Raw genomic sequence first — 21,558 nt, 5'->3', positions numbered from 1 at the left:
GCGTTTTGTGCTACAAACTGGCAACAGGCGGTTTTAGACTAATTCGCTCCCGCTGAAAACGATGCGCCCTGTTGCCAGACCCGATTTTGACATTTAAGCCCTTAAATTCAAGATGGCGGCCAAAATTTTGGCTTTCGGTTATTTCGAGCCCACAAGGCAGCCACTGAACGTTTTGGGTAGTATAAGGGTAGAATAACATCTAGTTAGTCTCAAGAGGGTAAAATCCGATTGCTGTGACATTCTTACATTTTAAGTTAACTACTAATAGTTTTGCAACATTCTGCCAATAATTCGGGGTTAAGTTGTATTTTTACTTCAAAAAAGTCCTACCTTTGTAACGATGGCGCTGTTAACATATAAGGAGGATTCATGTGGGCACAGCGTTACAAGCATAATTCGGTTTGGAAACCCTCCTTCCAATGAATTTCCGGGAAGTCGGCGGCACAATTTCAAAAATTCATCTCTCAAATGTAGAGAGTTGCCAAATTAGACGCGATACAAAATGATGCGCACTAAAATTTGAATAATAGCACCTCCAACATTTTAAAAATTCTCGTTCTTGTACAGTGTGAATATTTTGTATGGAACACTGGATATATCTTCAGTACAAAAACTTATTCAAAACTACAAAAAGTTTGCGAGCAATTTATGTATTTTAAATTTGTGGTTAGTGGCGTACGGTAAAGGAGAGCACACTTTTTTTAATGGCAAACTATTAGTTTTATTGGCACATTCTTAAAAAGTACACTTTTTGGCATATGGGAACATATACAGTGTGTCCCAGATCGCGTGGGATTGCACTTTGTTACTATTAAAGATAGAGAATTGGTTAAATGTTTTGCAGTTTTGGATGCTTATTTAAAATTTCCTTATGGAAATTCATAATGTCGCATAGGTTCGACGTAAATTAAAAAAAAACTAAATTCACTAATAATGGCCAGTATTTTAAACATCTGGTGTAGTAATTATTTTCATTGTTTTGTTGCCTCGAATAGATTTTGTTTTGTTTTTTTTTATTCGTCACAGACTACTTGATTAAAATACAAAAACCGTTAATATAACTGGTATCTTATTTTCAATCTTATGTTATGATGGCTCATTGAAAAGAGAATTAAGCGTATCAAAGACAGTCACTTTTATATAAAACTTTTTTTTATATCTCTTATACTTTCGATGATATGACATTCAAGGAAATGACCAATTTTAGTTTTTTTGAATTTAGGTCAAACCTATGCGACATTTTGAATTTCCATAAGGAAATTTTAAATAAGCATCCAAAACTGCAAAACATTGCCCATTTAACCAATTCTCTATCTTTAATAATAACAAAGTTACCCATGCAATCCCACGCGGTCTAGGACACACTGTATATATATTGCATAATCAAATGTAAGAAAAAGCTCAAAATAAGGGAAACAGTGTTATTTAACTTTATAATTTCACTAGTTGGCGTTGAAAAAAACGTTATTCTTTTTGTTAGTAATCTCAAAGCAATTTATTGTATCAAAAATAGGTAAAAATTTAAACGTAAAGCTATAAGCTAAAAAATCATTTATTTTTGAGTGGGCGGGGTTTCGGCCAAAGCTGCTCTATCAACCCAACCCACTATACATTTACAAATATTCATACCGGAACCCGGATTTGAACCAGGGGCCCTTAGTACTACAATCCAGCTTCAACTGAACTGTGCCACACAGGCCACAGTGGCGTGCGTCTAACAGGGTCACTTTTTAAAATGTAAAGCACTATTTTTCATTAGGTAAAATGAACCTTTTTTTATAATATTGAATAACAGTTTCTTAAAAAAAAAATTGTTTTGAAGATATATCCAGTGTTCAAGCCAAATGATCACCCTGCATATTCAAACGAAAAAGAAAGGAACTTGAAGTATAAGTACTAACCAAGAACCCGCATTTCAACACTAACAAGTTAATTGTTATTATATTTATTTCTTCATATCAAAAGATTTTTTTAATTATTACATCTTAATAAGATGAAGTTTCCTATTTAAATCTTCAAACTTGAGGATTTTTCTTATAAAGAAATCGCCGTATCGATGGGCCACCTTTGTATCGGCGATATGAATCATGTCGTTATCTATGTAGAAATCAAGCTGAAACACACAGAGATTAGGATACTACGGAAATTAACCGTGGAAGACAACGGACCTCTGAGCCGCTATGAAAGTTTCCGTCTAGACCCGAAGCGCCCTTTGACCATACGATGTTCTTCATCTTGTGCTTGAAGCACAACAGGTGAATTATTAGCGATTGCGTTTCCTTATCCAAATCCCATTTCCCGTCGTTATTTCGCTGGTTTTGTGCCATGAACGTTGCCAGTTTGCTGATGGGCAGAGTGGTGTACAGTTTCAAGTAGCTTCGAATGGTCGGTAACATTCGCTGTTGTTGCACTTCGTCCATAAATACTGTCGTCTGGTGATTGATGGCTTCCTTGGAGAAATCGTCGGGAATTGAATCGGTCCCCGGAGGGCAAGGCGACAGGAATTTAGGGCAAGCGTACACGAAGCAATTCTCGAACTCTTGCAAGTCGCCGTACTGCATCTTGTACATTTTCTCGTGGTAATTCTTCTCGCGTAAGGTTTGCTGTATGGATTCGTCGATGCACTGAGGATGCAAGACTAGACAAATTGCCAAGAGATGGTACATCTGATCCGTCTGCTTGTTAATTTGATCGTGTTGGTAGCTCTTCGTCGCGAACAGCTGCTTTGTGCGCTGAATGTAGAGCAAAATTGACGAGAATGTGCGTATAGCATCTGAGTATCTACGCATCATCATGTACGCGAAGCCTACATAATAGGAGGTCGAAATTTGGCACGCGGGCACGTGGGCGAATTGCGACTTCTTGTGCACCTCAATATTTTCCAACACTTTTATCGCCTGGTAGTAATCACCGAGCAGAGAGTGTAAACGTAACAGCCCAACCAAAGAGAAATACCCCAGCATTTTGTACAAGTTGTGTCGGCCAAACTCCCCGGCGACCGAATCGGATTCCGCACCGGTAGCAAACACCTCCAATTGCTGTTTAATATTACTCTTCTCCACTAAAGAATGCAAGACGTTCAGCACGCACAGTACGTTCCACACCTTATTGCTCGAATTCAGCTGTTCCAATTCTTGGGCGGTTTTCTTCTGGAGACGCGCGCGGTACTGGGCGAACGATTGAAATTGGTAGACGAATTCGTCCACAATCTCCCACAGCCATAATTCCGGAAGCTCCAAGGGAACCGGTTCCGCCTCGCTTAGGATGTAGTTGAATAAGTCGCAGTAATTGTAGAACGAATTGAAGCGCTGTTCTAGCGTTGGTCCCCCCTGAATTCGGGCGTAAATGTGACGGAAATACAACTCTTTGTATAGAATTAGGAAAATCTGAAAAAAAAGACAACGCTCTTTAAAATCAAAATCCTGCGTAACAATAGTACTTTTTGTACCAAGGCGGGAAGAAAGTGGATGTATTCCAGGGCGAGACATTTAAAATGATGCCCGTATGTTTAGTTTAGATTATACACGTTGTCCATTTTTCGAGTGCCACTATGGGGATCTCACTTATCTTAAGAGATAGAAAGTTGGTTAAATGGGGGCAAAGTTGCCAATTTTCGTGCCGAATAAGAATCTGAAAAGAAATTTGAAATATCTTCAATAGTTTTGAAGATATCGCAAAAAACGAAAATTTCTGATTTTCGTTTTTAATTTTTTTATGATAAACTAATCGTAGTAGACATTTCTAATTAACACATTATTCGGACACTTTTTAATGGAGGTTTCAAATATGGCATCCTGTTTTTAATAACTATCAAGAAGACGGAGAAACGCGTGGAAACTTTAGTTTTTCTTATGGGCGCCATTTTGAATTTTCACATTTTGAGATTACGTCTTTTTTTTCTCTTTACAACGATATATCACACATGGTGGTTCAGTATCACATTTTTCCTAAAAATACAATTTTTAATTTTTGAGAAGAGTGCTTTGTAAAAAGAAAACTAATTTCCCATGTTATCCCTATGTTCCTACTTACCGCGCACCACCCAGTATAATAAATATAATCAAAAAAATTGGGATAAATTTAATAGACATAGAAACAATTATTCAAAATGGCGGTTTTCAAGATATTGACATCAACTTCCTTATTTTAAATGGACATCATAATGGGTTTTTACGTCACTCGATAGACAAAAAAATTACAAAACCAGTGATACTAAACACTTAGTATTTCATTTGGGAACCAACCTTTCATTTTTGCCTCGAAGTTTACAATGTATTTCTTATGGCAATAATTCCATGGCCGGTTGTGATTGAAACCAAATTCGTTCGTTTATTGTCTCGCATAGTTACCATCGACATGGCCATAATAAATACATTGTAAGCTTCAAGGCAAAAATGCAAGGTTGATTCCCAAATGAAAGACTGATACTATCACTGGTTTTGTAATTTTTTTCTCTATCGAATGACGTAAAAATCCAATATGGCGTCCATTTAAAATGAGGAAGTTGATGTCAATATCTCGAAATTTTAAAATTTTTTTTTCTACACCCATTGAATCTTGTTATCTTGTAACATTTATTTGAAACTTTTTTCGATAGTTCCCGTTGATCAGAGCCGTCCTTAGCAGATGCGAGGCCTGGAGCGAAATATTTTTGCGGGGCCTTTTTTAACAATGATTTCCGAGGGGGGGGGGGGTTTATGGAATACCCCGGGGGAGAGGGGTTATGGAATACCCCCGGGGGGAGTGAGTCCTACTCCGGAAATTTTTGCAAAATTATACATGCAAAGTCGTCATTTTAAGCACTTTGAATGACTGTCACGCGGCAAAGGGAGAGGAGAAGATCATGCAAGAATGACTCACTCACCGGCGAGCGCGAGGGTTTGTTCGCGACTAATGACTATCACGTACGAATGAGAATTTCGTTCGTAGGTTTTTTAATTAATCAATAGTTGAACATATTTCGCTGCTAATCAGACAGATATTTTATATTATACAGGGTGCCCATTATGTATGGAATGTAGTATATATCTTGGGAAATATCGAATATATATGAAATTATTCCCATAAATGCCAGCATTCAATTGTTTTTATTTCAGAAAACAAATGAGTAAGTAACGAAAAACAATTGAATTTTTTAAATGGCAATGCACCTTTTCATTAGGATCATTTGATAGATTTTTTTCCCTTTTCGATGATATAACATGTTAGTACCCTTAATCTTAATATTAATCTTAGTTTTAATATTGTAAAACAAATCACAAAGTAAATAATTAAGTTATCGCTATCTAACGGTAAAATTATAGCACCTCCAAAAACTATATCGAAATTATTTTCTGAAATGATCGATCTCATAAGTAATCTAACTCAAAATAGACTAGAGCCTGCACATCTACACTATAGCAGAAAGCTTTTAGTGAAAATTTGAGTCTCTAGCTATTGTAGTTGCTAAGATCTCAGCCGGACAGCCAGCCAGCCAGCCATAACGAATATAATAGGGTATTTTTTCAAAAATGCGCTAAAAACTTGAAATAAAAATTAATTTCTTCTACACGGGTGCTAACGTGTTATGTCATTGAAAAGAGAAAAAAATCTCTATCAAATGAGCCTAATGAAAATGTGCGTTGCTATTTAAAAAAATTCAATTATTTTCGTTATTCATTTGTTTTCTGGAATAAAATCAATGGAATGCTGCTTTATTATGGGAAATAAAATGTTAAACAACTTTCATATAAAAAATTGTTGTATACATTCGATCTTTACCGAAATATATACTATATTCCATACATAATGGGCACCCGGTATATTTCTATATTACAATATTATTATATTATTTTCATTGAATCAAAACATATGTATTCTTTAGTGAAAGTAAGGCCTCGCGCGTGAGGCCTGGAGCGGCCGCTCCACTCTAAGGACGGCTCTGCCGTTGATATTTGTTGTTAAAAATATTTGAACTTTTTAAAAATGGCGATTTTCACTTTTTTCCAATTATCTACAAAACAATTTATTTTTTGAAAGGGCCCAAAATCGTACTGCGCATGCACAATACTTTCTTTTAATCATTTTTAGATACTCCACTTTTAAAAATGTTTGATGAATTAATACAGTGAGCCGGAGCCGCACCATGAACAAATATTTAATAGGAGCGAGCTGAGTGTATGTCTTATGAAACCAAATTAAAAATTAGTGAGTGCAGATGTTTCACAGTGATTAGATATTTCTAATCAACCTTTTTCTGGCTAAAATTGTCTAAAAATCGCATTATTTTAGACAATTATAGATTGAAGTTATACAGTGTGAGCAACAATGATTGAAGCGTGCGTCATCACCGCTTGTTCCTATTAATATCAAAACTACCTTCTTTGTATGGAGTTGTATACGAAAATGACGTTCTGCGCTGTCACAGTGACGTGCGTCTATTCGTATTTCGTATCTTGTATCAAATCAGCATATGCTATGAGCGGCACATTGCCAATTTAGCTGAAGCGGCACGCTTCAATCTTTGTTGCTCACTCTGTATAAAAAAAATCAAAATGGCTAAAATTCGCATATAAGAGACGAAAAAACCGAAGAAAAGGACGTTTTTTTTATATCATCTTATACATTTGGCCACGGGATTGTAAAAATTACAAAATCTCTTCATAAAAAATTAACGTTTTTGCCGTAGGGGCCAATTTTCATTTTTCGAAGTTTGCCTACCATTACAAAAAAATTAATAATTTCCCTAATATACAAGGTATTCAAACGGTTGACACGGCAGTTGAAAGAGGAAGCATGGGGCAACCGTATGCCACTTGGGCGCCATAAAAAATTCATAAACGTCTACACAATATGACGTCAAAGTAAAAATTGAAGCACTAATCAAAATGGGCACGTTCCGGTGGAATAGGAGTTTACAGTATAGATGAATTCTGTAGTTCTAATTTAATAAGAGTATACCTGAAACAATAAAACAATTTTTTGAACAGCAAAAGTTTATTCAAAAATAGTGGCTGATTAGAAAAAAAACAATGAAAATGTGCTGTATCGAGATGATTGATCAAATAAGCCTGACCAATCAGCTGCTAGAACCATTCAGATGAGATCATGACTTGGCAATACTGCAGGAGAATGACTTGAATCCCCTATCATGCCCATCAAAAGGCACGGGATGACTGGAGTGCCGGATTTAGATTATAGAGTCGACTACATATGCATTTATTTTTAAGTAGGCAGGGTTTCAGCGGTTTCACACAGAAAAATTCTTGCCCAAACTTGGTTTCGCATCAGGCCCTTCCTGATGTGATTGTCGAGGGTCCATCCAACTAAGTCAAGCGAGCCAGCATAGCAGAACACGAGAAATAGAAAAAGTTAATATTATTTCTTTTGTGCCCGAACAAGTGACAACGATAAACCAGTTGCGGAAATGTGTAATAATAATAATGATAATAATCTTTAATTCAGAAAATTGTAAATAACAATTACAGAAACGTCAAATCACAAACATAACATGTATATATGGACAACATAAAATTTGTGGACAAACAACTCAGGTGCTTAATAACGTGTATTAAATAGGAGTAGATCCTTATTAATTAAATTATATCCCACTGTCATGTTTCAGTAATTACCTCTCAAGGGTATGACACTCAAAGAAACCACCTCATCGAACTTTTACATAAAAAATAGAAGACTATAATCGGTTCAGTTAGAACAGATGACAAAATTTCATCTTTCAATTGACCTCCAACAATTTTTAGAAAAATCAATAATCCTCTTTTTGAATAATAAAGCCCTGTACATAAATCAATAATAATTATTGGTTATAGCGGCATTTACAAGATGAATCCAGACGAGTACAGTGCAAAAATTCAGCAGTACAAGCGACAAATGCAAGACAAGCTGATGGAAAAGGTGGCGATCGTATCAGAGAAGGGTTCCGAAGGTAAGCACTTACCGGTTCGTTTTTAACATGCGCCGTAACGTCGGTCTCTTCGGGCCACGGCCTCTTCTCGAAGTACTCCTCGGTCAGTTTGGGCCAGGTACCCTCGTATAAGTTTTGCAGCTCGAATACTTGACGATCTCGGACGCATTCGCAAAAATACTTTAGGAACTTCACGACCAGCTCCGGCATTTTGAAGTGCTGTCGACTGTAGTCGCTATCCGCGGTTGGGTCGCCGGTGTGGCCGCCATAGTCGGTATCGTAATTGTAGTCGTAATCTCGACTATACCCCTGAAAACAATCGAGATTAGTGACACGAGACAATCAGGTGACAATTCCCTTTAATTAGATTCTGTAAATCTATGGGTTTAATTCCGGCTAAGTACACGGGTGAGTACTCCACACATTCATTTGGGGGCCCAACATAGGGCTGGTGGGTTGTACGTGTGTAGCCAAATTCGCTTACGCTTTACGTAAAGGAAGTAAATAGCGAGTTATTACCTGCTCATAATCATCACTTGAATACATTTTCTCCAAGAAACTTGCACCTCAAACTTTTTAACCTACAAAAATCCACCGTGGCGCAAACACTCACGGAATGGCAACACTGTCAGCTGTCACATATGATATAACCTTGCAGTTAGGTTTAAAACTAGACTTAACAGGAAAAATGTCATAGATTTTCAAATTAGTTTCTAGAAATTTGTAAATATGTTGAACGGTAAATGCGTATTAATTTCGTTCCTCTAATTCCTTCTTTTAATTTCAGTTCTAAGAGGATTGTTCAACACCGATCCGTTACCTACCAAAGTAATCGAAGTCAAACCGGACTTGTATAGTAATAGGCATATTTATTATCGTGAGGACAGCATTATATTGTATGAACCTAACGCGAGTTCCAACAAAAAGGAGCCGCACAAGTATGAAATTGTGCTGCATCGGCCGACCACGGAATCGCTACGGTTATCCTTTAGGTTTTTATGGTCACAAATGTATCCCAGTTATCTATTTCTTTTTTTTAGTGTATTCCGGTCTGAGAGCAGCGAAGAGGCGGAAATTAAATTTCTTTGCTTCAAGGATAAGTTGCCAGTATTTATAGAGATTGCCAAAGATGTAAGTAAATCAGGCCTAAACGGTTTGGTGCCTATCAAATGTGTAATGGTTATCCTGTCGCCCGAATGGTTTAATTATCATTTGTAATACGGCGGCAATGTCATTTCAATGATATTATGTAACATAATCGCTTTCATATCAAATCATTTTGATGTGGTTTCAAATTACCTAAGTTTTTAATTTCCTGCAAGGACAAATTATAAATCTGTGATCAAGGAAGTCGCAGTGGTCACTGAATTAAAGTCCAACACTGTTTCTGAGGATTATTGTGTTTATCACTTTGTTCACTTATTGAAGACATTGTTTAGTTTGAAATTTAACTGTAAAATATTATGTCCAAATTTATGATGAGTATATGATAGGCAACACATCATACACTTTTAACATTTTAGTTCCTGCGATATAAACAAATTTTTGCTCACAGTCTAGATTTTGAACAGAGAGTCTATGTACACATAAGCCCTTTGTACTGTCAGACACTCGCAAAGAATGTGGCAAGCCGTCTCCTCGCGTATATTGCATTGCTTGTTTAATTTACAATGGCCAGAAAGTGTACCTACGAGCAAGTGCAGGTTTTTCCTGTACAATATTATGCAGAACGGAGAGATGATCCTGTGATGGCCTCTCTCGCAATCTGACCTTGTGTTTTGCCTAAGTATCTTGAGTCACAGTGTACAACGGTCTTTGTTGCATAAAGTTTTGAAACCTCCTTTCGTTTGCACACACAAAAAATGATTATAATGACGTCTCCAACAATGGGGCCGATTGAGTCAAGTTTATTGTTGACATTTTGACAGTTTTTTAGTTATAATTTCGCCACTTTGTACGGTTTAATTATATTTAAATTTTCGGCTATTTTTTAGTTTTTTTCATTTTCTCGCAATATGTCTAATTGTCTCTTTTTGAACTACCACAACTACTGTGCAGGTCTTGTGTTAGGTGCACCTTTATTATAGCCGTGGCCTAAACATTATCTTGTATGGTCATTTGTGTACGCAATACTCGTCGGACTATTCCAATTTGACATGTACAATTTTTTGCAGTATTGTAACTTGAATGGAATTCAAAGAGTATGTGATACGTTAACCGAAAACCCTACATGGACCTTAGCCCACTTGGCCGCCTACTTTTCCCTGCACGACTGCTTCAGTAATTCGCAAGTAAATAGTTTTTTAAATAGCTCCGACGAAACGACCGGCATATCACCTTTGCAAGTGGCCATCAAGACCAACAACTTGAAGACTGTTCAAGTTCTGATTGCCGCCAAATGTTCGTTGGAACATCTGGATTATAATGGCAATTCGGTATTTCACTATGCCGCAAGTACGACCAAGGAAATCATATCGGTACGTATTATCTTGAGATTATTCAAACGAGTATAGGAGCATATCTTTCGCTCTTTGCTATCGCCACAGATCTACACATACACAGATTGCTACCCTATTGTATTTTTTGGGAAACAAATTTAGGTATACAGTGACTTTATAGACAGTGGCGACAATAGGAGTTCGGCCGCCATTTTGTGTCAAAAAGTTGGCAACACATATTACACGTAGGCATGTGGTTGCGTTACACATATGGTGAATTAGTATTTTCTAAACGTTTTATTAGTACAATATTAGCGATATAATATGAATATGAATTTGGTTGTTTCTAGTAAGAAACAAATCCCTACAAGTATTATGAGGACATCTTTCCTTTTTAGATGAAAATTGATAACAATTGGACTGAATATCAGAATTAAGAACATTTATTCAATGTAAAATTTTGAATATCTTTGCAGGTGAAGGAAATGAGAAGACAGTAATATCAAGAAGAACGGATTATTACACTCAAAGTATGACCTTTGTTACACACACTTATTAAATAAAACACAAAATTCCTCTCCAATCAATTTATTACAAAATAATTGGTCTAAGCAAAAGACGTATAATTATGATTTTCGCTACCATTGAGTAAGTCTAATTGAAAACACTTTTTGATCATACCACAGGTCACACATCAGTGGGTTCAGCATCATATCTTTCAATTTCCACAGCTCCGCCTGAGTGGATGGTCCAGATTCCATCAACCACAACATATTAGGTTCCGCCACATTCGTTTTCAGCTATTTTTCGATGCCTTTGTCCTCCAATGCTAAATGCACGCGGAAATACAATTAGATACTGAATTCACGGCCATCGACACAAAATTTTCATCGTCTGCCTCTGGCATTTGACCGCAGAAATCGCTAATGTCAGGCTGTCATCTGTCATGATACTATTTTTTGTAGGAATATGGCACCTGTACTTCAAATGTGTCAAACAGTGACGTTTATAGAAGCGCGGGAATGCGCGTGAGCATATCTATTACCGGAAACACGTGAAATTTGACGCAAAATGGCGGCCGTTTTCAACGACCAATCAAAAATTAGACACTATTGTCGCCACTGTCTCTATAGTCACTGTATTTAGGTATAAAGTCACTAGATACAGAAAGTACCGCAATCATCCGCCATTTTTGGGCAAATTTGCTGCCAACTTAAAAAAATTGACAAATAAAATCTGAAGACCTGTCATTTTTTATAACCTAACTTCATAGTACTGTCATGTTTTATAAAAATATATACAGATATCTCCAAACAGGTGGAACAATCCCTAACATTAAAGTTACTAGATTCTGGTAACTTCGGCCATTTTTGGGCAAAAATCATGCGTTCTCTCTCTAACACACGAGCCCAATGGATTGCGGTACTTTCTATATTTAGTGACTTTAGCTTTAATTTTGTTTCAGCGACATCGAACGCATAAATCATATTACAGTTTTAAACGATACATGTTCATACTGCTCCACAATAGAGGGCGCCTTTAAGTATACCTAAATTTGTTTCCCAAAAAATGCATAAGGTTAGCAATCTGTGTATGTGTAGATCTGTGCTATCGCGGTTCATGCAGGCGTGTAGCCAGGATGGTGTAGAGTGGCTGGCTTGAGGAAAATTAATTGTAATTGGATTAACTAGTGACGCAACAGATTTCTGCTTCCACGGAAGTTTTGCATATATTTTCACTTCCGCTTCCGCTATTTTATATCGAAATTTTTCAAATATAGCAAGGTGCGCTCTGATTGGGCGAACAGGACGTGACGTGGACGTGGGTGGCGTTTGTCAGCCGAGCTGGCTGTCAGACTTGTCATGGCTTATTTGTCTTTTTTTGCATTCATTCATCTCATTAGTTCGTCGCAACAATTCGTGCGTTTCCTCTCATAGTTTAATAAACTAAATTGTCTAGTTTTTATAAAATGTATAATAGTCCGTTTCTGCTTCCGCTTCCGTGAAAAAAAAACAGTTTGTCTTTTGTTTCCGCTTCTGTTATACCACTTCCGTTGGATCACTTGTCTAAATGCGGAAAGACTTGACTACCCTCTTGCTTCGGGTTATTCTTGACAAGCTTCTAATGTAGTTTTTGCAGGCGCTATCGCAAGGCTCTTCGCCTCCACGTTGCCTGAACTCGCGCAACGGTAACGGTCACACTCCACTCCACATGGCTTGTCTATCCGATAAAACCGAGTGCGTGCGAGCCCTGTTACTGGCGGGGGCCGACGTAAATATCACAGCGGCTGTGGGTTCTCCAGATCAAGATAAATCGGCGCCCGGCTATGTGGGCGACTTTCTCCAAGATAATCCCAAAAGTTTGTATCAGCAAGATATGAAGTTCGGCGGGACGCCTTTGCATTGGTCGTGTTCGCGGCCCGTCATAGAGACCTTGGTCGATATGAACTGCAACATCAACGCGGTTAACTTCGAACAACGCACGGCGTTGCACGTTATGGTTTTGAGGAACCGATTGGAATGTGTCGTTGCGTTATTGTGCAGAAAGGCAGATCCCGATTTGAGAGATTGCGAGGGAAATACGCCTCTCCATCTTGCGGTTAAAGAGGGCAACATTCCTATGATTCAGTGTTTTGCTGTTTTTGGAGCCAACTTAGATAGTTTAAATAACCTCGGTCAATCACCGCGGCATTTAGTAACCAAGGAGAAGGAGGCAAAGCTGTTGTATTACCTTCATGCCGTCGGCGCTAAGCGATGCCGCCCTGGCACAGATCAGTGTACAGACGGTTGTATTCACGACGGAACTTATGACGGCATACCTCCGAATCCAGTAATGGGTCCAACTAATCGTGATACATTGAACCAAATGCTCGCTGTTGCCGGTATGGACGCTTGTACTGAAACCAGGTCAACCGAAAAGAAAAGAGGTCGACTGCTTTGTTTAGATGGTGGCGGAATTCGCGGATTAATCCTCATACAGCTTCTCCTCGAATTGGAAAATGTCACGGGCATACCCATCCACAACTGTTTCGACTGGATAGCCGGAACGAGCACGGGCGGAATTCTCGCTTTGGGAATCGCCTCCGGAAAATCCATGAAGGAATGTCTTTATCTATACTTTCGCATGAAGGAGTTAACCTTCGCCGGAAGCCGACCGTATCCGAGCGAAGCGTTGGAGAGCATCCTGAAGGACACTTTCGGAGCGAATACTGTGATGGCCGATATTAATAATCCTAAACTATTGATCACCGGTTGTCTCGCAGATCGAAAGCCAATCGAGTTGCATCTGTTTAGAAACTACGAGAGTCCCAATGACATTTTAAATGTTCAGCATACGTCGCCGTTTGAGCCTCCCCCGGCTCCAGAGGAGCAATTGGTGTGGAACGTAGGGCGCGCTACTGGAGCGGCTCCTACATATTTTAGGTACTGTATTGCGCCATGAGTAAAGAGATATGCTCAGTTGCCCTACTAAATTGTGTCCGTTGGCCATATGAAATGCCTTTACTGACAAAATCCAAAACTTTCAAGTGTCAAATTTAATTTTTGGATAATTTTGAACTTAAAATTTCATTTTTTGGGTGTCATATCCCGATTTTTTGGGTGTCATTTTTTGGTAGTTTTCTCCCTTTGTCATTTTGTAAGAGCATATCTCTTAAATCTTACTATAGTATGCCGCTGTGGCTACATGGTCTGTTTCTAGGGCATTTGGAAGATTTTTAGACGGTGGCCTGATTGCAAACAATCCCACCTTAGACGCTTTAACTGAAATTCACGAGTATAACACGGCTCTCAGAGCAGTTGGAAGAGAGAGTGAAGCTAGTCCGTTAAGCATAGTCGTTAGTTTAGGTACCGGTCTTATTCCAGTAACTCCGGTGCACGGTTTGGACGTGTTCCGACCCGAAAGTCTTTGGGATACCACCAGACTCGTTATGGGTATATCCTCGTTCGGAATTCTTTTAGTTGATCAGGTTTGTAGTGTAAATGCCTAACTTTCTTAGTGTTGGTTTGCTACAGGCTACTGCGAGTGACGGCCGGGTTGTCGATAGAGCCAGGGCGTGGTGCTCGACAATTGGGGTTCCTTACTTTAGATTTTCGCCCCAAATGTCCGAAGAAATATCGATGGATGAGAAGTCTGATGAAACTCTATGCAGAATGCTATGGGAGGCTAAAGCTTACATGCATGCCAACATTAACACATTAAAAGAAATATCCGATTTGCTTGGAGCCGTCTAGTCTGTGTCATTAAAACATGGTGTAACAGTATAAAATTTGACTTTTATTTATTCTACACTACAAATACATAAGTTTATATAGGATCGTAGCCATAATAAGGTCCTTCACCATAAGCCTTGAAGGGATCATTCGAATTTCGTCTGATCCTCCTACCAATTGGCTCTAAATCGTTATAACATCTTGAAAACACACGATCTACCGCATTCATTGCATCAATCTTCTTTATCTCCCTTACTGCCAAAATGGACTGCAAGGCTTTGTTTTTTACACAATTTTGATGCGCTTCCTTAAAATCGAAGATGGAAACCTCACCCTCGTACCAAGCAGATAAAAAGCTACAGTGAGTTAGATTAGCTGCACGTATTTCGGTGCATGCCAAATGATCAATGTTTTTAAAATCTAAATTGTTCGTGCAATAGTCAAACATGTGAATCATTTCGTGTGTGAGCACTCCTTGTATGAGTCCTTTTCTTCGTGCCATATTCTGACAAACTACAATTTGATTTAAGACAGGATCGTACCCGCCGGTTACAGTCGGACTGCACTCTTCACACGCGATGTGCCTCCGTATATCGATCGCGCAACCCGAGCTCTTCAACGCGCCCATCATCAGCTTAACTAACGGACTTTCCTTCACGCATTTATAGACGTTCCTTTCACATTTGATCTTGTCAATGGATTCGGTACCTTTCCCTTTGAATAGTACGTCTGTAAGTCCCAGTTTCGGCTTGTTACCTCTTCGTTCCGGATACAAATCGTAACCCCATTGCGCGCCTCCTTCTGGGGAATTTGTGGGGTTGGAGGTTTTATCGCGTTCAGATGAGTCTGTTATAGTCATATTTCTTTAAAGCCCTGGAAAAACATTTAAAAATTACATAACCTAAAAAAAGTTAGGTTATGTCACCGTGTCGCATGCGTTTTGATCGATCGATATACAGGATGCGCGATATATTTAAAGAAACTCACCTATGGTTTTTGAAAAGCAAATGGCCATCGAGTTTGGGAATGAAGTCATAGAGAATAGGCGAAAAAGAAAATTGCTGAACACCATTGCAAAAAGAAAAATTAATTGGAATGTGCATGTTGAGGGAGGTGTTGAAAGTGTATGCGATAGACCTGCCGATGTATAGAAATGTGGAAACGCCTAATAGGACCCGCGCGAACAGAGAGCCATTAACAACCTTTTGATCTTTCAATTAAACTATTTATTGCTATGGAGTATAAAATAGCACAAGGACACATCTACACCATGTAGATTAAAGGGTGTAAAAGTAAATCGCCCCAGATAAACTACCTGTATGTTATGCAACCTTAGATACAGCTGTTAACACAAGTTTAGAGTTGAACCCTCTCTCGGCCCTTTGGACAATCTGTATCTCCTTGTTACCCTGTGAACTATCAACAAAAAATAAAAACAACAAAATAAATTTATTTTCTAGTTCGAACATTTCGTATTGAAGTCTTTTGCCTATACAAACTGGTATGAACAGGTTTAAAACGTGTTTTAGCATCCTTTTCCTTATAATGTCGCAAATCCGTATCGGTTCTTTGTCTATACTGCTGCCACGGATGGACCTGTTCCTCTTCGACCGTTATCTCATCACACCACTCCTTATACCTGCCTTTAAACATTTTGTAACCTTTTTGAAACGTTGTCGATTTTGAGAGTGGATTTTCCTGAAACTTATCCCGTTACAAACATTATTTTGCTATTTAACTTTACCTTGTCATTTGAAATATATTTGCTCTTCTTTCTAAACTCCTCAAGTTTCTGCATGAATTTCGTGCTCGGCTGTATTCCTTCAGATAAACACGTTTCCATCAAAAATAGGACATACTTAAAGTTGTTATGGTAGCAAGCTTGCGTTAACATAGCTCCCAATATCTCAATATTCATTCTACAATGTTCGCTTACAAACTGTTATCGAAGGACAGACTTTACCTATAGTTAGCTTGAGACATTTCGTGAATGACCGAGAGAGCCTCCTCTTGATTTTTGCATACTATTGACAGGACACCATATGTAACCAAGTTTGGTCGATAACCTTCATCAGTGAGCATTGCGAGCGCCTCCTGAAAACAACCGACATCGGAAATGGAAACATTACACAAAACAATCTCACTTTGCACCCCTCGTAGTCAAAACGGCAGCTACGTTTTTTGATGAGCATATTAAAGAAGTCCACGTCCGGTTTTACACCTTTCGCTTTTAAAGCTCTAAGTAAATCAGCTTCGGCGGCTCTAGTCGGTGGGACACTATCTAAAAGTTGTGTGAATGTTTTCACATCCGGAGTACAATTGTGATCGGCCATATTCTCTAGAAATCCCGACCAACCGCCTACAAGCAGGAGGCGATCTTCCGCCTTTAGAACAGTGGATAACAAGAGAATATTGCCCAGACAAGGCACAGGTGCCATAAGATTTGGAGTTTCTATCAAAGCATTCGCTTGTTGTGTTGTATCCGACTCTAAAAGGCGCAGCTCGGGTCTACCTTCCTCCAGCAATGTGTTAATGACGTCAGTCGTTACGCTGATGTCACCCAAACCGCAGTCACGTATACATCTGAGCATTAAATTGTAGGTAAATAACGACGGTTTTATTTTTCTTCGAACAAGCTTACGCCACACCAACAAGGCGTGTCGAAATCCAGCCTCTTTGTCCGTGATGCACGCCTGCAGAAGAAAGTTAAAGGTATCATCCATGATGCCTATGTGTCTGGCGGACATTTCGTCGACTAGACTGAAAGCTGTTGTTAAATCTCCGGCTCGTCCGAAAGCCTTGATCATCACGTTGTAGTTTGTGAGGTTCGGAATATACATTTTTTCCCTTAGGTTGTTTAGTAAGTGGGTGGCTCGACTGAGACCATCAGTGGTGGGCCACGGACTGTTAGCACAAGCATTAAATAAAGCTGTGTATGTGCCCGGGGTAACATCTAACCCTCGCCTTTTCATTTCATTGTAGAGTGAAAACGCCTTCTTGGTGTAACCCACTCGACCGCAACCACCTATTAACAAGTTGTAAATGTAGCCAGGCGGTTTCACCCTGTGTTCCTTTATCATCTGCACCTCGACTATGTCAATAGCTTCCTTCAGCTTTCGCTTCCTTAAATGGTCTTTTATTATATCTGCATACTGTTTTGTCGTCAACACTTGGAAATGCACGGGTTTTTCTTGTATGTATTCTTCTTCCTTTACGTCACCGGGGTCCAATACATCCTCCTCGGCTTCTTGATGTCCAAAGGAATCAGGATCATTCTTGAGTTTAACCAAAAATTCGTTTTCAAGGTTTCTTGCGCTTTGTGTTTGTGCGTAGCAAAAATTAGTATTTGTGTGGAAGTTTCTAGGGACGTGTTTGGAGATATTGTTGATAATTTGACTATTTTTGCAGAGATTCCACCTACTCAGATGATATTTTGGTAAGTTGTGGAGTATTTTACGAAACATAATCGCTTTGTTCATAACCTAAAAAATCAATGTCGAAAATTGAGGTTAAGGTACGCTGTGGCTATTCTCTGGTTCTAACTGTAACATGTAGTGGTTATTATAGGGCTAGAATTGATGGCCTTGGGATAACAAAACCTGCAGTATATGCAACCAACATAACAACAGTGTGTTATGAGTGGAGAGGATTAAATATTTCGTTTGTTTCATGGAGCTTTCTCCAAGTATAGGTACAAAGAAATTCCTCAGATGAAAATAATAGACTGTATTAATTGTCACTTAAATAATTAAAACGTTGCATATTTTCTTTGTTCTTATCTTGCAATAAATACTGTTAATAATTAAAAGCGAGTGGGCTAACTGTGCATCTAGATACAGAGCTGCAGCTAACCGAAAAAAAGGAAGGTTATACACTGCCTTTTTTTGCCCCGAAAAAAAAATTGTCTCAGATCGACCCGGAAAAAAATTTTTCTTATAAAACGTGGCCTGTAGAATCCATAATTTCAAACAGTTCCAAGATTGGGCTACTAGTTCAAAAGTTACAGCCCTTTGAATTTTCTTTCGAAATTGGTTTCTAGTCATAACTTTTGATTGAGAAGTCTGATCGAAAAAGTACGAATTGTTTTGGATTCTACGCACCAAAATTAATAAGAAAAAGTGTTTTCCCGAGAAATTTTGGTGCAGTCGATTTTTGGAAAAAAGGAAGGTTATACACTGCCTTTTTTTGCCCCGAAAAAAAAATTGTCTCAGATCGACCCGGAAAAAAATTTTTCTTATAAAACGTGGCCTGTAGAATCCATAATTTCAAACAGTTTCAAGATTGCGCTACTAGTTCAAAAGTTACAGCCCTTTGAATTTTCTTTCGAAATTGGTTTCTAGTCCATAACTTTTGATTGAGAAGTCTGAATAAATGGCAGTTCAAAATATACGAAGTCTTGCAAGATCCTGTAGAGCAATTATTGTTTAAAGGCCCGATTGTTGAATAGATGATTTAAATACAAGTACTACTGCGCCATCTTTTTGGCAATCGATACACTTTCTATCAATTATAGTTTTATAAGTTTAGTTGAGATGTCGCCACGTACGCAACTTTAAAATTTCATTTGAATTTATGCGATTAATAGCAACGTCGCACCTTTAAATGCAGTGCCGTTTTTAAGTTTTTCGGGGCCCTGGGCCATTCGTTCGTGCAGGCCCTCCTTATCCTCGATAAAAACGGCAGATTGGGGAGATTCAAACAAATCCGAATATGGGCACTCCATATTTGTGTAGCCTGGTTTGTAGGCAACACATCATGCTCAATGAACAGAAAACATTTATTTTTGCAATTCGTAACTTCATATGCATAGGAGTTTATTTAAAGCCCTTGAAAGAACAATTTCAATAACAGGTACATTAAACTGAATCGTTTTACAACAACTTTCACACGAAGATCGCACAAACAACACATTTTTTCGTGATTGCAAACTGCCTAACACTTTTGCCTTATTTCGCTGCCAATTTGACTACCGTTTCTATAACCGTAGTTCTATCAAATAAACTCTAGCCTCAATTCTTTAAAGAATAGCTTCGCACCATCGCCAGCTGCTGCAATCATGTAATCGTTCCGATTTTAACCTCGAGTTTTTGGCGAGTTCTCCACGGTGTCCTCCTGTTTTGGTTACAAAGCTTTTCCCTCTTCAATTTGTGTTGTCTGAATTCAATGCTAACGTTACTCATCCATCGAGAACTACATGTCTTCGATTGAACGACCCAGAGCGAACAGTATCATATTCCGCAAAGGTTGAGTCTGCCGCTTTCCTGTCACTCCCAGTAGCCAGGTCCCTAATTAAACCTGTAAGCGAGAAAGGATATCATTCCAAAGTTCAACAAAGTTTAATTTTTGACTATAAAATAAACAAACATTAATTATGCATTTGAGGTTAAAACTTCATATATCTATGGTATTTAGAAACAGCGTTCTGACATCTAACGTTAGTTACATACAGTACATTACAAATATAGTGTGGCGACATCTTTGAGTTGTAGGTTCCAACTAAAATAATGATGGTAATAAAGTGTCCTGCATTTATCGATAAAATGTTAGTCCCCAATAATAAAGACAGATGTCAGAACAATGTATTCTGTTTTGATTATTTTATTATTTATTAAAAACTCAGGCAAGGCTATAAACATTTTGGGATTTGTGCCTTTCGCTGTCAAAGGAGTAAACCACGAAACTCGAAAATTAAACATTCGCTCCTGTATTATAGCCTATTCCTTTGCGTCATAGCGTTTTTGGAATGCCAAAGGACAGAGCGGGTAAACGGACGGCCGTCCGTATATCTCTTTGGTATACCTATACCTAGATTTTTGACGATTTTAATAAAGTATCTGTTCGCAATACACGAGTTAAATCGCCATAAGAGTACGCCGCAATAAATAAGAATTTTAAATCGGTGATCATTTGAAAGACTTGAGAGTTAAGTTTCATGTGAGTTAGGTTAGATAAAAGATTTGTAAAAATTTAAAACGCCCAAACTAATCTGACCTAACCTAACTACGACTCTAACCTAACCTTCAATCAACTCCTTGAACATTATCATGATACAAGATTTTTGACCTAACCTAACTAGCACGCTAACCTAACCTCACTTAAATTTTATTTTAACCTTCGATCTCCTCGCACATTATATTCTCCTGATACCAGATTTCTGAGCTAACCTAACTAGCACGCTAACCTAACCTCACTTAAATTTTATTTTAACCTTCGATCTCCTCGCACATTATATTCTCCTGATACCAGATTTCTGAGCTAACCTAACTAGCACGCTAACCTAACCTCACTAAAATGTTATTTTAACCTTCGATCTCCTCGCACATTATATTCTCCTGATACCAGATTTCTGAGCTAACCTAACTAGCACGCTAACCTAACCTCACTTAGATTTTATTTTAACCTTCGATCTCCTCGCACATTATATTCTCCTGATACCAGATTTCTGAGCTAACCTAACTAGCACGCTAACCTAACCTCACTTAAATTTTATTTTAACCTTCGATCTCCTCGCACATTATATTCTCCTGATACCAGATTTCTGAGCTAACCTAACTAGCACGCTAACCTAACCTCACTTAAATTTTATTTTAACCTTCGATCTCCTCGCACATTATATTCTCCTGATACCAGATTTCTGAGCTAACCTAACTAGCACGCTAACCTAACCTCACTTAAATTTTATTTTAACCTTCGATCTCCTCGCACATTATATTCTCCTGATACCAGATTTCTGAGCTAACCTAACTAGCACGCTAACCTAACCTCACTTAAATTTTATTTTAACCTTCGATCTCCTCGCACATTATATTCTCCTGATACCAGATTTCTGAGCTAACCTAACTAGCACGCTAACCTAACCTCAACTTAAATTTTATTTTAACCTTCGATCTCCTCGCACATTATATTCTCCTGATACCAGATTTCTGAGCTAACCTAACTAGCACGCTAACCTAACCTCACTTAAATTTTATATTAACCTTTCGATCTCCTCGCACATTATATTCTC

The 21,558-nt window shown here is 38.3% G+C and overlaps 4 protein-coding genes across 5 annotated transcripts; 1 reads left to right on the top strand and 3 right to left on the bottom strand.

Moving 5' to 3' along the window:
• Positions 1 to 1,924: 1,924 nt before the first annotated feature.
• On the bottom strand, positions 1,925 to 8,565 carry LOC116173187 (eukaryotic translation initiation factor 3 subunit L). Its single transcript, XM_031490519.1, has 4 exons — positions 8,423 to 8,565; positions 7,937 to 8,212; positions 2,169 to 3,386; positions 1,925 to 2,113 (listed from the first exon to the last, which is right to left on the bottom strand). Exons 1-4 carry the CDS (start codon positions 8,447 to 8,449, stop codon positions 1,979 to 1,981), a joined length of 1,656 nt encoding a protein of 551 aa, XP_031346379.1. The 5' UTR covers positions 8,450 to 8,565; the 3' UTR covers positions 1,925 to 1,978.
• LOC116173186 (85/88 kDa calcium-independent phospholipase A2) lies at positions 7,483 to 14,608 on the top strand. Of its 2 annotated transcripts, XM_031490517.1 has the most exons (8): positions 7,483 to 7,532; positions 7,809 to 7,924; positions 8,691 to 8,895; positions 8,944 to 9,034; positions 10,078 to 10,380; positions 12,481 to 13,763; positions 14,041 to 14,308; positions 14,355 to 14,608. In XM_031490517.1, exons 1-8 carry the CDS (start codon positions 7,498 to 7,500, stop codon positions 14,571 to 14,573), a joined length of 2,520 nt encoding a protein of 839 aa, XP_031346377.1. In that variant the 5' UTR covers positions 7,483 to 7,497; the 3' UTR covers positions 14,574 to 14,608. The 2 variants fall into 2 exon arrangements, with proteins under 2 accessions (XP_031346377.1, XP_031346378.1); XM_031490518.1 differs by lacking the exons at positions 7,483 to 7,532; positions 7,809 to 7,924 and adding an exon at positions 8,540 to 8,642.
• Positions 14,596 to 15,467, bottom strand: LOC116173188 (mitochondrial inner membrane protease ATP23 homolog). The gene has a single exon (XM_031490521.1). The coding sequence runs from the start codon at positions 15,409 to 15,411 to the stop codon at positions 14,647 to 14,649; it is 765 nt and encodes a 254-aa protein (XP_031346381.1). The 5' UTR covers positions 15,412 to 15,467; the 3' UTR covers positions 14,596 to 14,646.
• A 515-nt stretch (positions 15,468 to 15,982) lies between these two features.
• On the bottom strand, positions 15,983 to 18,077 carry LOC116174330 (pentatricopeptide repeat-containing protein 1, mitochondrial). Its single transcript, XM_031492235.1, has 4 exons — positions 16,697 to 18,077; positions 16,516 to 16,646; positions 16,297 to 16,471; positions 15,983 to 16,250 (listed from the first exon to the last, which is right to left on the bottom strand). Exons 1-4 carry the CDS (start codon positions 18,029 to 18,031, stop codon positions 16,002 to 16,004), a joined length of 1,890 nt encoding a protein of 629 aa, XP_031348095.1. The 5' UTR covers positions 18,032 to 18,077; the 3' UTR covers positions 15,983 to 16,001.
• Between the last annotated feature and the right edge of the window lie 3,481 nt (positions 18,078 to 21,558).

Source organism: Photinus pyralis, unplaced genomic scaffold, assembly GCF_008802855.1.
Source record: "Photinus pyralis isolate 1611_PpyrPB1 unplaced genomic scaffold, Ppyr1.3 Ppyr1.4_LG6, whole genome shotgun sequence".
In the NCBI taxonomy this organism is placed as follows: domain Eukaryota; kingdom Metazoa; phylum Arthropoda; class Insecta; order Coleoptera; family Lampyridae; genus Photinus; species Photinus pyralis.
The sequence above is the reverse complement of the archived record's forward strand: the minus strand, read 5'-3'. Positions and strand labels throughout refer to the sequence as shown.